At 29.8% G+C, this 17,381-nt stretch overlaps 1 protein-coding gene across 28 annotated transcripts; it reads right to left on the reverse strand.

The window, feature by feature from the left end:
* Positions 1 to 15: 15 nt before the first annotated feature.
* Positions 16 to 16,698, reverse strand: LOC124947430 (intersectin-1). 28 transcript variants are annotated; one of them, XM_047489546.1, is made up of 37 exons: positions 16,339 to 16,698; positions 16,163 to 16,219; positions 15,778 to 15,931; positions 15,553 to 15,701; positions 15,262 to 15,480; positions 14,823 to 14,918; positions 14,085 to 14,153; positions 13,626 to 13,805; positions 13,462 to 13,515; positions 12,745 to 12,909; positions 12,242 to 12,602; positions 11,948 to 12,161; positions 11,710 to 11,861; positions 11,514 to 11,636; positions 11,301 to 11,439; positions 10,923 to 11,237; positions 10,481 to 10,855; positions 10,254 to 10,411; positions 9,981 to 10,182; positions 9,613 to 9,909; positions 9,431 to 9,535; positions 8,981 to 9,076; positions 8,856 to 8,864; positions 8,570 to 8,707; positions 8,334 to 8,460; positions 8,070 to 8,234; positions 3,534 to 3,661; positions 3,286 to 3,392; positions 3,154 to 3,226; positions 2,870 to 3,076; positions 2,709 to 2,792; positions 2,475 to 2,630; positions 2,252 to 2,389; positions 1,923 to 2,169; positions 1,609 to 1,683; positions 815 to 988; positions 16 to 733 (listed from the first exon to the last, which is right to left on the reverse strand). In XM_047489546.1, exons 2-37 carry the CDS (start codon positions 16,182 to 16,184, stop codon positions 582 to 584), a joined length of 5,625 nt encoding a protein of 1,874 aa, XP_047345502.1. In that variant the 5' UTR covers positions 16,185 to 16,219; positions 16,339 to 16,698; the 3' UTR covers positions 16 to 581. The 28 variants fall into 28 exon arrangements, 25 of the variants coding, with proteins under 25 accessions (XP_047345502.1, XP_047345492.1, XP_047345515.1 ...); XM_047489536.1 differs by having other exon boundaries at positions 15,262 to 15,483; XM_047489559.1 differs by having other exon boundaries at positions 13,489 to 13,515; positions 15,262 to 15,483; positions 16,339 to 16,697.
* Between the last annotated feature and the right edge of the window lie 683 nt (positions 16,699 to 17,381).

Genomic DNA, 17,381 nt, shown 5'->3' on the forward strand with positions numbered 1-17,381 from the left:
ATATATATATATACATACACATACATATCATATGAATCTTACTTGTAACATGCATTCTATAATATTTATATAATACTGAACATATGTTAATCCGCCGGAAAAATCTTCACGTTTTACAAAAAAAAAAGTAAGAAGAGTAATTCAACAATTTTTGATTACTCTTTGATTTTGTTGTATAAATGATTACATAAAAATAGGAATTAATCTTTTGTACACAAAAGTCAAAATATTTTCATAATTCTAATGTTATATCGATTCCCTATTGCAAATTATTAAACTATCTTTAATTCTTGTATATCACATTGTCATTAAAAATATTAGATATAAAATATTATGATAGAAATTTGTTCATGGTCTATTATCAATGATCAAAAATATTGATACATTTATTCCTTATGGAAAAACGTTATTAATCTGACGTGATTAATCTTTAGAAACACATTTTTTCGCAAAGATAACAATTCATTTAAAAGTTAGTCTTTCTGGCAGTGAGTGCTTTTAAACGTCATAAATTTATACATGTTTGTCAATAAAAAATATATTATTATATTTAAAAATAATGAAACATGATTGTTTACCTTTTATCTACTACCGAATAAACGAAGATCTAATTTTAATATAACGTCACCTCTTTCGACTTCTCGTAACCTGAATCGTTGTAGAATAGGTCCACAAGAATCTTTACTGTCTCTCATAATATCAACTACCTTAATTTCTGCACGGCCCAAAAATTCTGCGTTAGAAATATTTTATTAAAATGTATAAATTTATAAAGTAAAATTTGTATATAGGACGTAAGTAATACAAAATATACCATCAGGACTGTAATAGCCTTTATCAAATACTGTAATACAAAGAGTATCTTCGAGTAAATCCTTGACTTGAAACTGCATAGATGTATCCCATAAAGGACAATCTGTTCCTGAAACAACACTAGTTCTTTCTTCTTGGGATCCCATTGAAACTTTGCAGAATGTATTACATTTTCCTATTTAAAAATTATTCAAAATTATTTCAGTTAAAATTATAAATATACTATTAAATTATATTTATATTTTGCATATTGTTTTAATAGTTAGTTTCTGATAGAGCTTTTACATAGCATGATGTTTATCTGTATACATATAACATGTAAATCATAAGTTTAAAACAGAAAGAAAGAAGATTGAAGTGCATTCAATGTTACATATTAATTAGAAAGAGTTGTTAAGTTTATTAAATTAATACATGCAGTTAAAAAAAAATGTTAAAATATTATATTATAAATGATACATTCTCTATTTTATTACGTACGAAATATGAAATAATATACATTGCTGGAAAATGTAAAGCTTTACCTCGTTTTTTATAATTAGTTCTTCAGCTTCCACTACAACTAATCGAAGATAGCGCTGAGGTGGTCTCCTACGAATTATAATCATGCAATATTCTGTTAGTAAATACTACAAAGCATTAGAAGTGTCATTTTATTGCCATATGAATTATTTTCTTCAGATGTCCATTGTATTTGTCCTCTTGATAAGGTTTTAACATACATGCAATTATATAGAAGCAAAAATAATAATAAAGCATGAAAGCAAGCAACAAAAATAACCTGCAGTTGCTTACCGGATGGTGCTTTCAAGTTGGAGCCTTCAAACACAGTAACAAGAATGCGTCCACATGCTCCAAATTGCGCCTGCTCTGTTTATCCATATATGTGACACATTATTGCACATTTTTATATCTTAATTGATAAAGTAGACAATTCCAGAAACAAAAAGCATCAAATAGAAAGCTAACAAATCGTAGCTACGTAGGGATTTGTTTACTTACGATTTCATTGTCGTAAGTCATTTTGGAAACAAGACTAATTACTTGTAATATGAAAATGATAAACGTATAGACAATGATATGGCAGATGTTGCGAAAACGAAACTCACTAGATCGCTGTTTCTGTAAACGAGTCTTCTCATTTTCCATAAATGTTTTGCGTGCTTCTGTAATTCTTTTCATCCATAATGAACATTCACTCGCGGATGGTACCACCAATATTATTGGCTTTTTTGAATCTCTAAGTCTCAAAGTTTTGGATGTATTATCTGAGATTTCAAATCCATTTATACTTCCACTTCCACTTCCACTTGTATCTAAATCGGATAGCAATGATAATTCATTAAGAAATATCGGCTGCAAGATGAAATTAAGATTAATTATAATTATTTTAATAACATTTATTATTTTCTTCTTTATAGAGGATTCATTAATATACCTTTCTATACATTTTAAATCGTTGATGTTCGTTACGTTCAAACGAAAATTGTTGTCCACTTGGCAAAGATTTCGTCGGTTGCGCAAATAATAAAAAATCGTTTGTTAGAAAACTAACAAGTTCTTTTCCACTTTTGGCCTGATGTAAATATTTATATTAATTTGTAATAATAATCTGTATATTATAATTATACTTAAAGTGAAATATTATCATTTTATCACACCTTATGAAGAATACCATAATGTAATAATTTTCTTGGTCCTAGTGAATTGGTTAAAGAATTAAATACAAGTGGTTCTTCAAGACCATCACATACGACATGATTTTGCAACCATTCTAGTCTATCACTATTTTCTTTTTCCCTCACACCTTCATTAACCTAACAATAAATAAAACAAATCAGACAAAAGAAATAGCTTTTTATGAAATAATTTTGATATTTTAATAGTAATTCTACTTGTGTACAAAACTCTTCTGCTTTGGCTAATGCTTCTTGAAGATATTGTCTATCTGGATGATCATGTGGCGTGTGTTCTAAAATCTGTAATTACCATTAAAAGAAATTAATATGTAAATAGTATTTAAGAATAAAGAAGTATTAATAAAAAAAAACCTTACTTTATTAATAATAAGTGGATATTTGGTAATCCTTTGCATAGGTTTAATCAAAAATGAACTAAGTGGCATTCCTTTGGTTCTTGGATCTTGCTGACAAGCATGTGCAACTTCAACAAATTCTGGTAAAGTTTCTGTTAATCGTTGAAGATATACAGCAGCAGATATTTGACAACTACAAAATCTTATATAAGCTGACATTCTCGGTATCTGAAAGTTTATTAAATATAAAAAATGAACAATTCTATGAAATCAGATATATTTTTTCCTAATAAACACCAACATACATTTTCACATAAAATATCACCAATCATTCTAACAATTCCACCTTCACTGTTTTCTCTTCTTATTCTTAAAGTTCTATAAATAAAAGAAGTTAATATGCATACTTTTCTTGTTTTTTCTTTTAAAATTATTACCTTAAAAAATTATCATTACAGGCTATAATATCTCTCCAGTTTACAAAGATTTTATCCACCTCATCTAAAGTTAAAACTAGACTTTCAATAAGAGGTTTCTCAAATACCTATAGAATTAAACAGAAATTAAAACAAGAACACTTTGTAACGAATTTGTATAAATAATGCATGTATACACTATTACAAATGTTTTTTTCTTTTTTTTTTTTTCAATAAAATATGTATAAATATGACATAATAGAACATACCTCATGTACTAGCCTCATATCTTCTATATATGCTTGTTCAGTTGTAATAAGTTCTTTTATATACTCTTGACGTTTTCTCTCCATTGGATCAAGCCTTGCCAGCAATAGTTCAGTTGTCAGCTTACTTGCTACACATAAAATTTATAGAAGCATTTTCTGGATTATTTTATTATACTTAAATTTGTTATAAAATCATTTTTGTTTCAAGGATATGTTATCCAATTGGGAAGGTCATTATCTTAGAAACAAGAAAATATTTTGGCTTTACGATAAAATAAAACAATTTATTTTACCTCTACAAAAAAAAACTAAAGAACAGCATCAGAAAATAAATAAGGAAAATTAGCGATATTTAAAAGAAAATATTCTCTTCATTTATGCCATGTATATTAATTTCGGTTTGATAATATAGATTATAAATAATCTTATACGGTTATAATAAACTTCTCATAAAATATTTGGAAAGCAGGAACCTCATCTAGAACAAACACGCTTGAATAAACATATAAGAAGTATACATATCATGTTTGGGTAATACTGAATGACACACACTTGGTCCGCACTACAGTACTTTACAACAGATAGATACTTTATTTTAATCAGCGTTTTTAAAGAACGTGTCTGCATATGTGTATAGATATGTATACATATGTATAAGAACGAATTTGTATATATGCATGTGAGAAGACAAGAGCAAGTCATATGAAGTATGAACAAAATCCATATAAAATTAAGCAGTGACTTGTGATTTTGTTCAAACTCTCACAATGTCCTCCGTGGAGAAGTACATATTATTTTACTGAGATTCATTTATGAGATTTGATATTACAACAAACAATGTGGATAGACTGCAAATGGTAACAATCTTAGAGATAATAAGCGCTACACAAGTATTTCTCTAAAGATAATCAGTTGCACAACTTGCTTTACACATCATCAACATGTTTAGATAAAGATTACATTGGGCGTATATTTAGAGTACTTAACAATAAGCACACAATTCTTGCAATGTATCAGATGTATTTATACACATATTTGCTAAGCTGTATATAGAATGTGTAAAAGGATAATTTGTATATAAATACACTGATGATTTATTGTGCGCTTGTTTGTTTTTTTTCAGTTATTTGGAACCAGTAATTATATCTTCGTTTATCTGTTCATTTTTATGGAATCTAAATAAATAATTAATAACATTAAAACAAGATTTCACATGATTCATCAAAATCAAGTACAATACTATCACATTATAAAGTTAAAATCTGAATATAAAATAAATAAGAAATTATTAAAATAATTATATAATATTATTGAATATTAGCAAATTATATGTAAATAAATTATTTCAAGATATTCATTGCAATACCTCTGTTTCTTTCATGATTTTTTAAACAGAATATAGAAAATGATGAAAAAACTGGTTCATTGCAAAGTAATGTTACTCAACGAATCACTCGCGACCAATTAAATCATTTATTTGATCCGAGAGTAATATGTCACTGATGTTATAAAAATGACTGACATTGTTTTAGGCTCTATAATAAAAGGCTGTGAAGAAGGAGCACGCTAGTTGCGTTTACAGATCAACAGAAAACAACTGATAAAGTTAAATAAATAGAAACAAATTATTTTTACTAACAAACTGTATTAAGGGAAGCCAAATGTTATTGACATATACGTATGTATGTGCATATATATATATATGTGTATATATATGCATACATTTTGTTTTCTTTCTATCCATAGATTGTTTAAATTAGAAAATAACGAAAATATCATTTCAAAAAATCAGGTATAGAATTAATAACAATAATATTTGCATAAAAATTCAATTATGTGTGACCATGTTGGGAATACTAAGATTAAATCATTAATATATGAAACATACGAAAGAAATGCAACACATTTTGTAGCTCCTTCTCTGCTTATTTTGTACAAAGAAATTGTCTAGAAGTGGCCTTCCTTCCATTACATAACTATCAAATTTCTGCTCTAGGCCTGGTCATGATGCAGTTACAATACAAATCGCGTTTTTTTTTGTTTAATATCAGAAAACAACATCGATGATGCTGTTGGGCAGTTTCAACAATAAGTGAAGGATAATACTCATAATATTTTCACGCTTTCGTACATCAAAAACACTTTGGGAAGCAATATTGTATTGAAGAAGGCAGGGATGATAAACTTAATAAGATTACAACAATTTTTTTTAAAGATTAAGAAACACTTAACACTTAAAGCCCGGTGATCATGAATTTAACAGCCTTAATTCTCCTATAAGTATTAGAACGTTCTTATCTATAGGATAAACATTTAAACATTAATATGATGAATAGCCATTTCCAATGTGAACATAGACCTATATTGCCTTTTATGGCAAGCTTCTGGTATCCTGTAACATTAAAATATGTTACTGTTATACTTCGATGCTTTATAATCTTTGCACTTTATATTTTCAAGAAAAAGCAATATATATAGTATATTATAATAATCCGGGCTCAAAGTGTCATTTGTATATCAATGCAAAACATATTACTAAAGTTTCTTGTTTGACCATATCAAATTTTAAGTTTAACTTAAATATTAAGTAACAGTGGCATAATATATTTAAGCCATTTTTATTATTTCTAAAATGAGAATGCCAAATATTCAATAATATTTGTCCTTGATTCCACATTGGAGTATATAGTGAACTGAGGTAGACCTTGGTGCATATATCAGGTAATATTGATGGTATTTGCATCATGATTTATAATTAGTGTCTCTTTACATGCGCATACTATTTTATGCATAATGTATTACGCACAATGCCAGTGACAAAATCATTCCAAGATATTGAAAAGATAAAACGCCTAATGCTGATAGTGGCAAACTTTAACTCACAATGACAACAAGGGAATAAAGAACCCTGCACCACAGAAAAAGGACTTGCATAATACGGATTAATACAAAGACAAAGAACCGGCCCTGAGTCTTTCTCAATCTCTTTTTCCTCCCTTTCCCTTTTTCTTTTTTGCCCACTGTCTCCTCCGTCGAGACTTCTGGTTGTTATACGCCGTGCTGAGTAGGATCTGCTATTCATTCTTATTGCACTTCAGATGTTTTTATTTTAGCCTGCAATGCTGCGGTGCTGCTCTGCTATCCTTTAAGCTGCGTGTTAAGCAGATGCGAAATACAACAATTAGTAAAGGAAAATCATTGAGTATCGTGTCAAGTAATCTGATATAATCGAGGTAGCTGTTTTTTCATATACTAACGATTACTATTAATAAATCGATTGATATATGTAAACTTCAGATATGTGGATATATTTCAATTAGTAATAATAATAGCATAAAATAAGAATTAATAATAAATTATCTGGAGATAAGGACTTGAAGAACAGTTATAAAATCAAAATACTTAAACATAGATTTAAATATAGAATATCACAAATGAATATTATAAAAACATGACTAAAGTAAAAAATAGCAAACAGAATTAACATTACTGATAGAAAAATGAAACGGCTACCTCAAACGGACAGACGGACGGACAGGCAGGCATGCAGGCAGACAAGCAAGCTCTTTTTCACAAGTAGAAAGTATAGTATCATACAATTATTATAAGACTATAAAGGGTACAATAAGTAACATATGTTACTTTTTAAGCTAGCTATAAAAGACAATTTTACAAGAAAGGATGATAGCTGCACCGAAGCAATAAGCAGACATAACTATTATAAGTAGAAACAAAAAATTTTGCCATTTCATACAATATTCCCCATTATTTAATACAATGAGATACGGAAACAATATAAATGTCGAAGAAATTCATAGATATTATTTTTTTAGATATGGAATTAGAATTCTTTCTCTTAACAATATTGAATATGACATAAACAATATATGCCTGTATTCATTACCTTCCTACTCTATAAAACAATAAAAAAACAATTTTTATAGAAATCTTCGATGAGTATTTCCTATATAAAATTAAATTGATTAAAAAAATGAAATTGTAATATTAAACAAAATATTATCATATGATATATCTAAATAAACTACAAATAATTTTTTATGTATTATAACATATAAAGTCAGTGTAAAGTAAAATTTATACAAACAAAAAGTAACGTAATTTTAATAAATAATAAACCCTTTTAATAAATTTGTTAATAAGTTTTTATAAATGCATATGTTTGCAGATCGTTGGAAATATATTTCTTTTTTAATAAGATGATATTTTGTTATTATAGCAATTAAATTTTCCTGACGGTCGTCCATCTATCCGTATATATGTAAAATAGATTTTATATGTTTCTTAGTCTATATATTTAATCAATTATAATAATTTAATATAACTGTTAACTAATACATGAATTTACTGATATAAAATTATTTGTAAAGGAGGGAAAATGCAGATTTTCTTTATTCTGAAATATGTCAAGAAAGTTTGCATAAAAACTACTTATATCCATATAATATAAAAGTTACAAAACATTACATACAATGTTTTGTTCATAAGAATGATAAATAATAGTTTTGGAATACTTACACATAGGAGAGACATAATTGCTAGGAAAGACTCCAGAAACTCCATTCAATTCGCCTTTCCACCATGTTGCTTCATCTTTGGCAAGCACTGTTATAACATCACCTTTCTCAAACGTTAACTCATCTTCATTTTGTGCTTGGTATGGATACAGAGCCATAACACGTTCTGTAAATATGCCAATATTACTCAGCAATAATATGTATAAATATGAAATTTAATACTATTGATTATTCATATATGTATATAGTAGTATTATTAACTTACCAACATTTGGATCCGTTGGTGAATCTTGATATCCGTGAGAAACAGGTGTACTTCTGTTACTGCTACTAGTTAATGGTTTAACATAAGATGCTGGGAACCAACCAATTTGTCTCTTTTTTCCACGTGCCTGAATATGAAATGAATAATTGTGATGAATATTAAAATAAATAAATCATCGATAGTATGAAGCCAAATATACTTATATGAGCATATTCTGTACAATTAATAATAAATACCTGAAGTTCTCCTTCCCACCATCCACTATCCGTCTTTTTACGTATCATTATTAATTGTCCTCTTTGTAAATCTAACTGTTCAGCACTAGTAGCTTGATAGGGTGCAATAACTTGTACAATTTCAGGCTTTCTCCCTCTCTATATAGGCAAACAAAGTAAGAAGTAACATTTATAAAAGACATTTATAAGTATTAACATATACATGATATTAAAAAAAAAAAAAAGAAATATCACATTATTAATGATTAAGCACGCAATAAATTACTCCTTGCAAACAACAAAATACCTTATGATACTGTAGTGTCAGGACATCAGCGGCATAAGCAATTAAATGCCATAAAATATGAAACTTATATATGTATACTTAACAAAATTTTTAAATTAATTAAAAGCTATATGTGCACTTTTTACCTGTTGAGCAGACATAGCAGTGAAGTCAGGTAATTCTGCTTTATCTTCTGCAGCTGCTCTCTCATCTTCGAGCTGTTCTGCAGTTTTTTCCAATTGCTAAACAAATGCACAAGAATCTAGCTTACTATCTAACGTTTAATTATTTGTTAGATATATGCGTAATTATTCAATACTATTTTAACCAACACAATTTCTATTATTTTACTATAGTACAATTACTATTATTTTACTTCAAACGATTTGTTAATATAATACAGAATTCAATATAGAATACAAAAAATTTTGAATTTTGGCCATATTAGTTACTCAATATTGCTATGATTAATTAGCTTGATTTATGTGTTATAGCAATTATCTATTAGTTAATACATATATTTAGCATATTTTTTATTATAATAATACTGATAACATTATTATTATCTTAAATAAAAAAATTATATAGTTACGTACTGATGGCGTTTGCGTCGTGGTAACAGTTTTATCTTCTTGACTTTCTATTGCATTAGTAATTACAGTGGTATTTTGTTCAATAGCATTAGTAGACAAAGGAATATCCTGCACACACACACACATCAGTAATATACAATCATAAAAAACATTTAAACACAATTTCTCTCTATTGCAAAAAATACCTGAGTAGGTGCATCACATTTCTCTACATAATTGGAAGGAAAAATTCCAGTTTTGTCTCCTATGCATCCTGTCCACCAATCTCCTTCTTTTTTGATGACTAAAATAACTTCACCTTGATTAAAACTAAGATCACCAGTTTCAGTTGAAGCATATTGGTAAAGTGCAACATAATATTCATTGAGACCATCATCCACAGAAGCAATAAGATCTTTACCATTAGTGGTAGTTTCTTTCACATACGATTTAGGGAACCAACCTTTACTTCCATTACTTAATTCACCATACCACCAATCATTCTATAAAATAATTTATATATAGAAAATGACGCACACTTAACTTAATCGTACATGTATCTAGATATATTAACCTGTTGCTCAATGACATTAATAGCATCTCCTTTATCTAAAGAAAGATGTTGTTCTGCAGTAGGACGATACTGATATAAAGCAGTTGCTTGTATATTACAGACAACACCTAATCCTAAGGTTGGTACTATAGCTTCAACTGTAGGAGCTTCACCACCGAGAGATCCTGCATCAGATACATTTTCGGGAACTTCAGCAATACCTCTGCAACAGAAAGTTCAATAAATAACAGTTTTGTTAAAATACATCAATCATTTAAATAGATTGTAGTATACTCTAATGTTCGCTTTTCCATGCTATCCTGCTGCATAAATGTGCTGTCAGTACTAGCATTAGAATCTATTGGTTCGACATACGATTCCGGGAACCAACCGGTATGACCACGTATTTCACCAGCCATCCATCCAGGTTCTGCATTTTGAACAGGTGGTACCTGTAACAACAAATAAACTTGTTAGTAAACTAATATTTTTCATGAATTTCTTTTATATAAATAGCCTACCAAAATAATATCACCAGGTTGAAATGATATTTCGTCTTGATTCCTTGCTACAAATTCATATAATGCTCTATATTTCATAACTTCCGCATTAGGCTTTTCTGTTATATTTGTAATAATAGCGGTATCGTTGACAGGCCAATCATTGTCATTAATTGTAGTTCCAGTGTCGCCCCAAGCACTGTCACCCCATGCTGATGTTGTATAATCTGTTGCAACACCTGTTCCAATACTTGCCCTAAGTTCTAAAATTTTTGTTTTCTTATCCTCAAATGTAACGTATAATTTTTTACAATCTGCTACTAAATTTTTCATTTGCGTTTTTATATCTTCAAGTTGACCATTATTATTTTCTATATCAGACATTTTAGCATCAATCTACAAATTTATAAATATTAAAATATCATGTAATTCTATCTAATCAATTAGTGTATCATTTATGTACCTGTTGTTGCAAATCAGCAATTTTATCTTTCATTTGCTTGAGAGTTATTTGTTTGTTATCGAATGCCATTTTTATTGCTTCCTGTCCTGCTGTATCTTGAGCAGCATTTAATTTATTCTTTGCTTCTATTCTTGCTTTTTCCTGACTAAGTGCTAGTAACCTTTGATTTTGTTCACGAAGTTTATTTTTTAACGCTGTCATTTCTTGCAATTGTGAATCGCGAGTTGATCTCATTCCATCGATTGTTGTTTTTACACTTGAGACACCAACCCGGGTATCACAAATCTTTTGCGATAATTCTTTCACTTTATCATTCTACAATATGTATAACAATGTTATATGTTACTAAAATATAGTTAATTTATATTATATACTTACCAATGTTCCAAGCTCTATAGTTAAAGTTTGGTTCTTCGCTTTTAATTTAAGTAAAACATCTTGTTCTTTTTGTCTCTGTGCTTGAAGTTCCTGCGATTTCTGTTTTTCCCATTCTAAGTGTCTTTGTCTCTCCATTTCTCTATTTATAATTACATTTGTTTTATTATATCTCATATTTAGTGTTTGTTACATCTTCAAAATATTTTTACTTACTTTCTTGCAGCTTCTCTCTGTTCATGAGCACGTTTTCGTTGTTCTTCCTTTTCTTGTTCGATTTCTTTTTGCCTTAACATTTGTTTCTCAATTTCCGCTTGTCGACGTCTTTCTTGCTCCATTCTATAATAAAGAAAAAAAAAAAATTAATAAATCACACACATTATAATGCTTTTAATTTATTTTATATATTTACTTAATCTTTTCTTGTTTTTCTGCTTCTTCTCTCTCTTTTCGTTCACGTTCCTCTTGTTCTTTTCGCTGAATTTCTAAAAGAGCTTTACGTCTACGTTCTAGTTCTGCTTGTCCTTTTTCAAAGTTCTCCTTTCGTTTGTCTTCAAATGAAGTCTTTATACAAAATAAATGTAAAATATAATAAAAAGAACATGTGTCGAATTATAATGCAACAAAGTGTTAGACATAATGAATTATACCTGTGGCATACCAGCAGATGGATCGACACTTTCTATAGAACCTTGTGATTGTGTCAAGCTACCTTGACGTTGTCGTCTAAATGTGGGAGGAATAAGTTCCAATGGAAGAGTATTGGGAATTTGTTCACCTGCTTTAGCTAAATCACATAAATGCATTGCCAATACAAATTCGTCACAACCTAAGCGACCATCGGAATCCATATCTGCTAATGACCTAAAAATAAGTATATCTCAAAATAATTCTTAGAATCATGGTTATAAGATGTATATATTATAATTTTAAAATAAATGTACCATATACGTGCTAGTATTGATTGAGGTAATTGTGACTGCACCATTATGTTCCTGGCTTGAGGCCCAGACAAAAATCCAGATCTTGTCCTATCCCAGGTATTAAATAATTGAGTATATTTTAATTTTGTTTGATGAGGTACAGCCCATTCTATAGATTGTGGAGATCCAACTGAATGTTGACTATGCTGAGAATCTACAGAACCCACTCTATCTATACTTGGTGGTCTAGCAGTTGTACTTAATGGTGTACACGTGGATACTGGTGTATGAACAGTTGTACCATTTACCGGCGGCACACCACTTGTTGTTGAAGATACTAATGGCAGACCTACAACTGGAGATGTCGATACAACACCTGTACCTGTAACAATAAAGTATATGTTATTTATGATTTTTCACTTGTCCATTTATAAATATTATCTTGTCCATTGTTAAATGCTATTTTGTTTATTAATTTTATTAACATGCAAATCAATTTTTATGAGATATTATATATAAAATACCAGTAGCCATTGGAGCAATGGATGGTATAATAGTACTCCCTCCTGTCATTGGAGCAACCATGCCAGTACAGAGTGGTTGCATTGGCATTGTTTGTCCCATACCAAAGGCAGCAATTGGCGTTGGATTCGTATTTAAAGGTGCAATTGGAGCTACTGCTGGGGCACCTGTTACGAAAAATTATTTGTAAAAAGCAAGTACAATTTGTTTCTGTATCAAAGCAAACATAGCTTAAAGATATACACACTCACGCACACACATGTTATCACACTAACATGAAAAATTACAGACAACCGACAAATAACTATCTTATTATGAAGATGATTAGATCAATTCCACAGAAAATTTTTAATAATTGAAAGACCAATATATACGAATTTCTGTTCTATACAAATTTTTTAATAAAACTGCATAAAATTGTAATATAGGAAAAAAAATTATTATATTTAATTTAAATTTGTAGAGTAGCGTCGTAGCAATTATTTAACAAATTTACTTATTAAAATATTTTCTAAGAAGAGTTTAAAAATTAATGGCTCATATCACATTATTATAAAGTATTCTGTAATAAATAGAACAACAGCATTAAATATTGCTGATACAGATGTAATGATAATGAGCATAAAAAGAACAAATACATAATAATATTTAGAGGCAATAGTCTAAACTATTTTTGATATTAGCAGAAAGCACTTTGCTAATTGTAATATAGTACTTCCTGTACAATCTTTTTTTTCTTAGTATACCTTCTGATAAATCAAGATCGAGTAAATCTGTAATAAAAAAATTAAATAAATATAACAGTTAATAAGTACACAGTACATTTCATTTCTTATATTATTTAAAAAAGTATATTTTATATGTATTAAGTAATATTGTTTACCTATAGCAGAAGTCGTCATTGGCTGTATTTGTTGAATTGATTGAATAGGAGGTATAATAGCTGTAGCAGCAGTCGGTAGAACTTTGGCTGGAGACATTGCAGCAACTGGACTATTTGGAAATGAAGGTGGTGCTGGCTTTGGTGGTGGTGGAACATTTGTGGCAGTTGCAAAATTAGTTCCTGAAATACATTTATATAATTTTATATAAAAAGATAATATCAAAATATATGTAAAGAAAATAGTGTCATAAGATTCTCTTTCTTTAGCAAACACAAAACATTTAATAAGAACATTGACTTAATAAAAAGGAATCATTTCTTTGAAATTCAGATATCTAATGCTTCATATTTTTTATTTGAAGAAAAAATTTCAAATAAATATATTGCTGTATATTTAGTATGTACATTGTATCCGTAATCATTAAAATTTTGAAATTATTTCTTCATTTTTACACATACCAATACTAGAAGGTGGTGTTGGTCTTTGAGGTGGACCAGTGCTTGGTGTACTTGTGGAAGGCACGATTCCTTTTTTTGCAGCACAAATAGAGGTGTTGTTAAAGGTTTTATAGAGAAATAATCGTTTCTTTAAAAAAGGATGTAATTTACAAAGAAAAGATTATTTATGAACAATAAGAAGAAGCCATAGAGCACCAAATATAGTTTATGGAAATTCTGTAAACTTCTTAAAGCTTTGTAGATATAGTAAAAAAAATATAAAGTAAATAAGTTATCTATAAATTATACAAACAAATATTTATAAAGATATACAATTTTTGTGTTTAAGAAGTAAGATAATACCATAGTAATTACATTTAATAATATTAATATAGGAAATTCAGCATACACATGTTTTCTGCTGTAACATATATGGATTGTATTGGGTAAAAATAATGCTAAATATCATTATAATGTAATAAAAATGTTAAATTGAAATAAATATTGAAAAACAGTTAGAAGGTTTGTTCTTATTTGTTAGATTTAAAAAACATTACATTCACACTCTGATTTATCTTTCAAATTGCTTTCATGCTGTCACTAAAGCCATTCAGAGAAGAATAAAAAGAATTTTTTAAGAATAAATAAACGGACAAAATTTCAAAAAGCAAATATGAAATAGCTTTTCATATATAGAATACAATTAATCACATAGATTTATATACGTATACGAACGAACATTCAGTACTTTTAACATACCCACAGAGGGTGGTGCAGGTCGAGCAGGTGGCTTTGATGGTGTGTGAGTTGTGGCATGTATATTGGTGGCCACATTCTGTCTATTTTGTCGCGATGCTGTATAGTATGATGCATAAGTTATATGTAGAAATATACTACTGATTAATCCATGTATATTTTGTTTTATATTTAAGTTAAAGAATTAGTGACAATACTAATCGTTATAATTCTGCAATGAGAATGGTCTGTGCAGCATAAATAGTGGATTATCTAATCATTCCACAATGTTTATGCTCAATGGCATAGCTTGAATATGCTAGTATGCCTGATCAAAGTAGATCAAATAATGATAGTGTATATGTTTGAGCGAGTTTTTTATGAATTATTATTGTATATTATGATGTGCAGCTACATGAGGACATACCCAAGATTTCAAAATTAAGTAGATGAACTAAGTTACCTGGTAAAGTCATGGGTGATGCAGGTGTAGCTGGACGTCCTGTTGTTCCATTGGATGGCGGACCTATCAAAGGACGTGCCGGAGGAGTACTAACTGGTACCATGCCGACTAATGGTTGCACTGATACACCTCCAGTGCCACCCAAATTAACTAGGGAAGCAATGTTATTTTGGGTTGGTATAGTAGCTGCACCATTAGTTAAGCCAATTGCATTATTGCCTGCTGAGAAATAATAACCTTTATCAACAAAGTTAATAGTTTATTTGCACTAATTAATGAAACATTACTTACTGGTGGAAACAGATTTTAAACTTTGAATAAGAGATGGAGGTAATGTTTTAGGAATTTCAAATCCTCGTAGTTTTAGAGTGATCAATTTACAAGCAATGCAAAACTCATTTATGTCCATCTTTCCATCTGCATCTGTATCCGATAGTGCCCTATAAAAAATTTATTATCAAGGAAGTGATTTCTTTATATAACAAGTACCATACATATGTTAAAGAGATCTTATACCATATTTGTCCAAGAACAACAGAAGGAAGTTGCGATCTTAAGAGAAGACCTTTAGCTTGTTCCCCAGTAATAATCCCATTGATTGGCCTTAAAGAATCAAATTGTTCTTGATATTTAGTCCGTTCTCTTGGTTGAATCATCCAGGGATCCATGCCTATAAAAAAAAGTATTTCAATTATATTCATAGAAAAATATATATTATTACCATTGACCTTTGTTTTATACTGATAAATTTAGCGCCCCCTTGTATAGAGAATCGAATATATCGACGAAACAATTGGTGATATTTGAAAAGTGATTGATTTACTATTGTCATCATTGAAAGACGAAAATTCGAGAAAAGTACGACTACGAGAACTACGTGTATGATATCGAAACTACGTACCCGGAGTTTGAGTATTTGCCATAATTTTACACCCGTAGTCAAGTAAGCGAGCTGTATCTGGAAGAAAAACATAGTGTAATATCCAAGGAAATACTTAGAGAATTTATAAGAGACGTTACGTTTTTTCAAGGTTAGGTCACGACGATCGATGTCGGTCGCGATGACTCGAGTATTACCTTGAGACAAAAGAACAGGCTGTACGCTATCAATTTAGCGTTTATCCTACCAACAATAAGACCCAATTAAGAAGATAAGCGCGCAGGGGGAATTGTGATCTTGAAGATTGATCGGGGCGCGAACACGAATGTATAGGAACCAATGGTTTTTCCTTTTTGCAAGGCATGCGAGCGCAAAAAATGTCTAGTCGTCTCTTGGATTTTCTGTAGCGCATCGGCGCGAGCTTAAACGATCGAATTCATGATTCTTTACCGAGAAACGGTAGCCTCCTTCCGCGAGAAACACGTCCAAGAAACTCCGTGAAATCGACAGACGTATCGCGGATCGGCCCACACTGACTGACGTACGTCACTTTGATCCTGCTCGGTTAACCTCGGAAATCTTCGGCAAGAATCGATAGACCGTACGGCGCGACGTCGGCGATCTTCAAATGCGTTCGGCTCGCCCGAACGAATGATTTGAATTTTTTCGCGCCAGAATGTGACCGATCGTCTCGTGCGTTTAAAGAGACGTCTCTCGTATATAGGTCGAGTGGGAACGAATCGATGAAATGTAATCGTAAAATTATCTTATTCTGTCCGCAAAGTAAAATGTCTCTACTATACAAGATAATGTTTCTGTATTAATGTTTATATTTTATTTTTTACAAGTGATTTTATATGTACTTCGTTTGTATCTTTTTGTTTTGATTTTACAATATTGACTATCGCAGATATGATAATTCTTTAAAAGATATTAGGAACAGTTATATTGTCTTCAATTTGTTATATGACTTCAATTTGATTGCAGTATAAATTTCATCTATAAAATAATATTGTCTCATAATTTGAACTATTAGAATTGAAAAGACGAAATTACAATTTACAATGCTAGATCGTATTGTACTTTAATCGATTTGAACAAAATTTTGCGTTCTCGCTCCCAGGACGAATCGTACGAAATTGCAATCGTATCATAGTAACCGCGTCCTTGACGATACGTACGTTCCATAGTTGCATACGCGACCTGAAAATTATAAAGCTCCGACCGTCAGTTAAGCCTG

This window comes from Vespa velutina, chromosome 1 (assembly GCF_912470025.1).
Source record: "Vespa velutina chromosome 1, iVesVel2.1, whole genome shotgun sequence".
NCBI classification, from domain to species: domain Eukaryota; kingdom Metazoa; phylum Arthropoda; class Insecta; order Hymenoptera; family Vespidae; genus Vespa; species Vespa velutina.

Bases quoted from the DNA above. Each gene is read 5' to 3' on its own strand.
- LOC124947430 (XM_047489536.1), bottom strand. From the start codon at position 16,184: ATGGCAAATACTCAAACTCCGG. The intron at 12,910-13,461 runs GGAAGTACTATA...TTTTCGTAACAG, and splicing joins AAGAAAAAAAAGATTGTACA to GTGCCCCAGCAGTAGCTCCA. The intron at 3,393-3,533 runs GTATGTTCTATT...TTAATTCTATAG, and splicing joins ATATGAGGCTAGTACATGAG to GTATTTGAGAAACCTCTTAT.